At 34.2% G+C, this 8083-nt stretch overlaps 1 protein-coding gene and 1 pseudogene across 1 annotated transcript; both read right to left on the bottom strand.

Annotated features, from left to right (window-relative positions):
- Positions 1-1602: 1602 nt before the first annotated feature.
- Positions 1603-2594, bottom strand: LOC147944815 (uncharacterized; annotated as a pseudogene).
- Positions 2595-2964: 370 nt separating this feature from the next.
- LOC104787901 (protein NRT1/ PTR FAMILY 3.1) lies at positions 2965-6612 on the bottom strand. Its single transcript, XM_010513558.3, has 6 exons — positions 6311-6612; positions 5998-6215; positions 5602-5837; positions 4823-5146; positions 3509-4085; positions 2965-3395 (listed from the first exon to the last, which is right to left on the bottom strand). Exons 1-6 carry the CDS (start codon positions 6414-6416, stop codon positions 3060-3062), a joined length of 1797 nt encoding a protein of 598 aa, XP_010511860.1. The 5' UTR covers positions 6417-6612; the 3' UTR covers positions 2965-3059.
- Positions 6613-8083: the final 1471 nt, after the last annotated feature.

Raw genomic sequence — 8083 nt, 5'->3', positions numbered from 1 at the left:
ACATTTTACATTTCGTGCTGGTGACACATTTTACGTCTCGTGCTCGTGACACATTGTACGTCTCTCATGCTCGTGACACATCAGTCTTGACCGAGGAAGATATGTTGTGCTTTGAATTCTTGTATTTGAGCTCAAGACTTTGATCAATTAAACGACTATTCAACTTCTATTTCTTGTTTTTTTGTAGTCTCTAAACGAATCAATTACTTTTGCTCAAACAAAACCGTTGTGACAAAAAAAAAAGTATGATGGGAAGCGCAATGCCAAACTCTCTCAAAAATTGTCTTCTTCCATTTTATTTTGTGAAAAGTAAAAATAAGAAGGAAGGATCGAAAATGGGAAAAATACTTAAGTTTTTGGTTATAAATTTGAAGATTAATGAAGGATTTAGAGCATCTCCAAGACAGGGCCGGATCTAGACAATAAGCAGGTGGGGCAAGTGCCCCATTCTACTTTTAAAAATTAGTCAGTGGTTATGTGTAGTTATGTCCTTCAGCTCATTTGGCAAATTGGCACCCATGAGAATTATGTGGTCGTGAGTTCAAACCCTATTTGTCTCTTTGTTCTATTTTTATTTCTCTTTTTTGGAGGTTTACAATTTTATACTTGTTCTATGCATTTGTTAGTCATTTCCTTTTAATTTTTGCCTATCAGATGCATTTTACATTTTCTTTATTCTATTTAATTTTCTTTTTCTTTAATAAATTTATATGATTTTAGTTTTGTTTAAATTTTGCTATTTCCAGTTTAATTATTTTTAATTTTTGAATAAATTTTATGTACTATACATATATCTTAATTAATAAAATGATAAAAGTAGCAAATTTATATTAAAAATATCACCAGTTTATAAATAATTTATTATTTTTTTGGGTTTAAGTTTGTGTGATATGATTAGATAAGTAAATCTAAATGTCTATTTTATACTGAACTGTAAGTTTGTAATTGTGTATTTTCTAATTAACATTTTTAAAATATATTTCTATACCAATAGAAAAAATACTTTTAAAACTTTGGCTCATTAAAGATGCAAATTCAAGTTATCAAAAAGATAATTTTAAATATGTTTTACTATATACTTTTAATATTCTAAATATATATGTTTTGTGCCCCAGTCAAAATATTTGTCTGGATCCACCAGTGCTCCAAGAGATACTCTATCCTCTCAAATTTGAAGTTTTATGTCTTTCAAGAGATACTTCGACACTTCATAATTTGAAGTTTTGAACAATGACACTCCATATTTGAAATCACTGTTCAAAACTCCAAATTTGAATCTTTTTTTTTACATTTCAATCCCTAGATTTATGTATCTCGTAAATAATCTCATAAATTACGTTTTTATCATTTTAGTCCTAAAATTTTATCACTTCAAAGTATTTCACATATATTCTTATAAATTTAATTGTTAATATAAAATTAATTAAATATGTTTTAACTAAAATATAAATATTAATATTTTATAACAATTACATAATATTACAACAAATATTACACAACAAAATATGATACTGAACATATTTAATACAAAATAAAGTAATACAATGAAATAAAATTACATGAACACATAAATATGACACAAATTAAAATACTAGAACAATACTAATAATCACCTAAATTTGATCCCGAACCTCCAAGAAATCTCCAAAATATTGTCCATAGAATTATGGTGTAACTGAAGGTTCTTGTTCTTCTTTTCTTTTTTGTATGATTCTTGCTTGTTCATATCAGAAAAACTCACGGTATTACTATCAGGGATAGAGTCTAAATCTTTAAACAAAATCTTATTTTCCTCCTTCATTTCTTTGAATGCTAATTTTTTTTTTGCTTCATTTTGCATACATAATTGAGCTAACTCATAACTCTTTTCCCTAGTTGCTGCACTTTCTTTTAAGAAATTAAGGATTTCTTCATTTGATGAAACCAAAGAGTCAACAGATGAATTATTACATTCGGAGATCTTCCTTTTGAGTTTTGTTTTCTTCGAACCAATGGGACGCTGTGAAGAATTTGATCCACCATCATCACTACTCAAATTAATTGAAAATGAAGATAATCCAGGAGATTGTGATGTTTGAAAGCCGTTGTTCTCGCATTCAGTATTAGGAGTAATGTTGACATTGTCGGTAAACTTTGGGATATCCTTCATCAAATTCCAAACATGGTCAAATTTAAAACTTTTTTATAGTTTTACATCTTGTAGCAAGAGCTTTTTAGCTTTTTCCATCTATGAAACATAAGGTTTTGTTAATTACATTAAAAATATATATATAAAAACTAAGTAGAAAGCAAATGTACTTACAATTTCAAATTCGGATGCACCACTTGGATGCATATTCTCCACTTGGGTGATGCAGCTCTTTAGATTACTAACAGCAGAAGTAATGCTAGTCATCCTACTCTGTAAAGATCTGATGCTTCTAGCTACCCAACCCTCCATTTTCTTCTTGTGGTACCTTTTGTGTATTCTTTCCCATAATTTTCCATCAGACTGGTTATTGCTTACAATTGGATCTTGTGATATTTCTATATATACATGGCATAACAACTCTATCTTCATTTTGATTGAATAATGAGCCTCTATGTTTTTCCATGTTTCTTATTTAGAAAGAGAGTTAGTTGAATTGTGATATTATCATTCATTAGAAGTCTATCATTTATTTGCTTGTCGCCGTCGACGAAAGACAATCTTTTTTCGACAACGGTGACAAACAAATGAAAGACGGATGAAGGCGGATTCTAGGAAGAAGAAGATGAAAAAAAAAGAGTCTTGAGCGAACCAACCAGTCCACACGAATGAAAGAAGAGTAGCCTTAAAGACCTTCGATCGTTTCCTACATCCCTACGAGGTACTATCTTCTCGCGGTAGTGATGATATGTGTGTGAAAGCTGAAGCTTCAAATTTTGGATTACATTTGTTATTTTAATCATGGATCTGATTGCAACGTACTGAACACAATCTACTAGACAAAGTTATTCTTTCTATTAATATTTTATTGAATTGATAAATACATTACAAACTATACTAATTTTAACATTACACAATCCAAACCCAAGTCTCATGCATCAACTAAACTCTTAGTAGACAATTGTAATTCCTCCTTAACCGGACTACTACTCTCTTCTTTGCTATGATGCACCTGAACCGGTTTATACGTGTAAATCTTGGCGCACCATAGATAATACACGAAATTAACTACTTGTAACAGAGTTATTAACCAGTAAAAATACTCAAGCCTCCCTCGGTTCAAATTGTTATCGGGTAACCAATTGCTCCCGTCCGGTTTAGCACTGAATTTATGAACCAGTGTCACTAGCAAAGTACTCGTATAGTTTCCTATCGATATCGCCATCCAAAAAAGTGCCGTCGCCGTGCTCCTCATACTCTCCGGCGCCTGATATCAAATGAGTGATTAAATCGTTAGTTATTCAGTTATAAAAGTTAGTTAGTTAGTTAGTTAGTTATACTCCTAACTAACTCTCTGCTTGTATAGTGTGGTTACATTACCTGGTCGTAGAAGAACTCTAAATGTCCAATGGACATGAAAGCCTCGGCGACTCCATGTAGACCATACTGAGGAACCAACCAAAGAAACGAGATTGGAACAATCGTGTGAGGCTTATCGAGAAGGCCATGTTCGACCGCGACTTGTTTCCTCTTGATCTCGATGAATCCAGCAACAAGCGTAGCGATGATCGAGATTACGAATCCAATTCCCATACGGGTGAGGTAAGTGATGCCTCTCTCGCGTCCCGTGAATTTACGGATTACCTTGACGAAAACGCGGTCGTAAAAGATGATTGTGCTGAGCATTGCGACAGTGGTGAAGACGGACATTGAACCCGCTGGGATTTGGAAAGATTTTGTGAGGTGACGGTTCATGGTTTTGGCTTGTTGTAAAGAGAAGGTTCCTTGTTGAGCATAGGCTGTGATTAGGAGAATCCCTGAGGCTCCTATTGGACCCATTCGGATCACTGATTTGAGCTCTTCGATTCTGTGGACTGTGCTTAGCCTCCAATAGTTGGGGATTTGACCTGGTTTCATATTGTCTTGCTCTGTCACTATTGCCGCCTTGTCCAAGAAACTACAATATAAGAGTAGAGAGTTAGTTATAGAACTTGAATAGACAAAAAAAATGCAATTATCTAAACATGTAAGAACTTGAATAAGCAAAAAAATAATCATAAATCTTAGGGAAAAATAATATAATTTTAATTAAAAAAAACAATTTCAAATTTTCATTTTAATATCTACAACCATTCAAAGTCGTATATTTTGAAAATTAAGCAAGACAAGTAAGTGACACATGAAAAGGATTTAGGCCAGTCATTTACTATTTGACTATCTAAGTCTTACTATTTTCGAAATGGGTCCAATAAATCCAATTATTGCTCATGCATATGCCAAAAGAAAATGACAACTTTTAATACATGTTGTCTTCTTGTTTTTGGAATTTCCCTTTCTCTACAATGAATCACCGATTACAATTATATGATGTATGCATTTTTGTGGTTTTACCTCTAATTTGTCTGGTTTCACCTAGTGGACGAGTTGTTGTACGATTACTCAATTGTTTACTTTACGTTCCTATATTTGATTTTTAGTCTTCAGGTCGTATTGACAGAAATATCAGTTCTTATAGATTCAGATTCTAATACGTCTCCTCGTGACTACTATATAGTCAAACAATTACACTATCTTACTTATAATAAAATAATTCGATAATCATATTCATTCCGAGGTTGATATTAAAATTTTGATATAGAGGGATAATGAATTAGAACATAGATCACAAGAAGAGCCATGAGTAGAATATATTACCTCATATGTTTGGTATGGGTGAGTTTACCATCTAAGGAGATAGGAGCATCAATCTCATCGTTGGAATAGAGAAGAGAAGGATCAGAAACCATCCTCAGTTTTCTTTTGCGAAACGCCGAGACTCCCACTTGGATCAAGCGGGTAAACGGACTACCCGCGGGATCCAAGTGACGGTAAAGTTTGAAACCACCGGCAAAAGCAATAACGGATAAGAACATAGCTACTGTCGGGATGCCCAAACCTAGACCCCACCCAACGTTATCTTGGATCCACACAAGAACCGTCACCGCTAGTAAAACTGCCGCACCCATAATAAAGTAGTACCTAGATTTCCAACACATCAACATAATTCATTATTTCGGGTTCGAATAAGTAAAATTATACATTTTAATTTTGAAACCTAGCGAGGAACTTGTTCTTTTTTTCGGGTAAGAAGAAGATCAATAACACATTGAGTTACCATCAAAACACTTGCAAATAAATATTTGATCATAAACGTCTAGAAAACTTTTTAATAGAAAAATGATCAAGTAGCTAATAGCTGCATTTTTTTTCTTAAATAGTTATGTACTTATGTTACAAAGTCATGTTAGCTATATAGTCTCTTAGGTTTAAGACAAAAATACAGTAGTATATGTTTCAAACATGTTAGGTAATCCTAGTACTATTTCAATAATTAAAAACCTTAATTTACAGCCAATTTGAACAGTTATTAAAATCTTCAGGAATCTATTAAAGGTTTTAATTATTGACACGGAGAAAGATATATAAAAAATTACCAGTTGAAGTACTTCCAGGTTTTGGTGGTTTGATTAGGATCCGACTCGTCGAACTGATCAGCACCAAAAGCAACAACACATGGTCGGATCCCACCCGACCCGAGAGCTCCAAGAAGAAGAGCTACGTACAATATACTCAATTGTGCTGTGTCTGCTACTACACAAACCTCTTCTCCGTGACATGGTGGTGGCCTTAGCGTCGGTACTATTGCCGATACCGTAAGCAACGTCATCCCCTGTATTTTACAATATATTTTTCTCGTTAGAATAATTAAGAATGATCTAGAAAACGGAAACTACTAGATCAAGTCTGGTCATAAAGACACTAAAACTTAGTTTATTACAATGGTTCAGTACTGACTCCTTTATACAATTTAGTTGTATAAAAGAACTTACTATTTGGTAGATGATGGAAGCAAAAGTGATGGTCCAGAACCGGCCGGCGAAAGAGTCGGCGACAAAGGCACCGATGAGAGGAGTAAGACTGGAAGTTCCGGCGAAGTTTGTGAGAGTGTTGGCTGCTTTGGTTAATGGAAGATGAAGCTGTGTTGTTAAATAGCTTATCATGTTTGCGTGAAACCCAACCACCGCCAATTTCTCACATATCTCGTTCGCTGATTATATCATTAGACTATTATCAGCTTCATAATTTTTTCATGAAAGATCAAATAAATAAATAGTCATATTGAATAGTTTTTTATTGACATACCGAAGATGAAGGGCATGGTGATCATTCCACCCTTTGGTCGAGTTCGTCTTCCATGAAGTGCTTTTTCTTCTTCACTGATCTTGTTCTTGTTCTGCTCCTCCTCCATGTTCTTGAGTGTTGTTTACTTGTAATAGTTAATTATGTTTAATATATTTTGGTTGTTGTGAGTAAACTTGTGTAAGTGTTGAAAATGGTATTAACCAAGAGGGCAATATTTATAGGCTTTTTTGGGTTTATAAAATTAATTGGGTGCTTTTATAGTGGCTCTCGTCCGTACGAGATCTATAAAGGAACGCGACAGTGACGTCTACTGATTTACGAGCCACGAGTTAAACCAGATTTGGTTTACGTGGACCGGATTGAGTTTCTGGATTCCGGTTCATTATTTAGAAATATCTTGGGAATTTGATATCTTCAAGATGTGACAATGCTTCAACCGACACTCATTCTAGTTTACCAAATCTACTATTTCGGTAACTTTTAACTTTTTGTCAATCGAACGAACACTAGGAGAGAACGAAGATGAACATGAACAAATTAAACATTAGGTAACTGGACAATACCAAAAACAAAAAAAAACGATTCTACTAAGTGATGTTGATTTATGCGGCAATGAGCCTAGAAACATACTATTGTGATAACACTACATTTAATGTAGTCTAAAAAACATAATTTAATTACACAATCGTGTAGTTTAACATACTAGTATTTGTTTTTTTCACTATCATTATATTTGTTTATCTGATAACATACATATCAAATTACAAAAATGTATGTATTTCACTATTAAAAGCAAACACTATCTTAAACAATATAATAATTTAAAATAAATTATTACCAATTTTTGGAGAAAACAACAATCCATTTTGTAGCACAAGATGTATTCTAGTATAATTTAATTTTATGCACATACTATAGATAGAAAATATGATTTTGTTTAATAGTATGAACTATTCACCTAAGTTTGTGTAGAGATGAATCATGATAATAATAGAAAAAGAATGAAGTGGGTCACTATTTTCTAATAAATTTTGAAGATATCTGTTTTTTCATCTTCGTCACGATTTTCCAGTTTTATAGTGTTTATCAAGCATACTGGCTTTCAAGACGCAATTGTGCGGCTAAGACACTTCCAATTTCTTGTACAAAAGGTCTAAAGACCAGTTTGCCCTAGCCGACATCCTCTCTGGCACAACCACCGAGGAAGCTTCCCCAGGTGGCGTCGAGACCAATCAGCGTCGCTGGGTTCTGGTTTTGTATTCTCCATCTTCTCTTCTTTTCACAAAACTATCTTAAGATCTCTTTTCTTTTCATTGGAGTCTTCTTGAGATCTCAGATCTCAACTCCGGCAATGCATCAGCTTCAACTACTTCCCCTCTTCCCTCTGCCTCCGACTACCTCTCTCGGCAAACTCGCTTCTCTGACTCTGCAGCCACCTCCACAAACCCTTGACCGCCCCAGTAACCTTGACTTCTATCCCTCGATCTAGCTCATCCCGCAATCAACTTCAACATCTCTCCGCTCCTCGGATCTACATCCACTCTCCAAGTGTTTTACTTGGCTGCAGATGGACTGGAGCTCTGTTTTGATGCCGGAGCCATGGAAGATCTTGACAAAGATTTCAAGTTCTCTGTTTCCCCCTTGTTACCTCTTTGACCCAGGTTTGCTCTCCATTCATATCTCAATTTCCTGGTAGATAGTTTACTTTCGTTAAACTATAGCATATCCCTAAACTGGAACCTATTCCGACCCGATTTCGATAATGTTATATAA

This window comes from Camelina sativa, chromosome 5, assembly GCF_030686135.1.
Source record: "Camelina sativa cultivar CO46 ecotype springtype chromosome 5, ASM3068613v1".
NCBI classification, from domain to species: Eukaryota; Viridiplantae; Streptophyta; class Magnoliopsida; order Brassicales; family Brassicaceae; genus Camelina; species Camelina sativa.
This window is presented reverse-complemented; position numbering and strand designations above follow the sequence as displayed.

What these genes read in the sequence shown, in the direction of transcription:
- LOC104787901 (XM_010513558.3), bottom strand. Translation starts at nt 6,416, where the DNA reads ATGGAGGAGGAGCAGAACAAGAACAAGATCAGTGAAGAAGAAAAAGCA. An exon ending in CACCATGCCCTTCATCTTCG is followed by an intron (nt 6,216 to 6,310) that starts GTATGTCAATAA and finishes TGATATAATCAG; the next exon opens with CGAACGAGATATGTGAGAAA. An exon ending in CTTCCATCATCTACCAAATA is followed by an intron (nt 5,838 to 5,997) that starts GTAAGTTCTTTT and finishes TGTAAAATACAG; the next exon opens with GGGATGACGTTGCTTACGGT.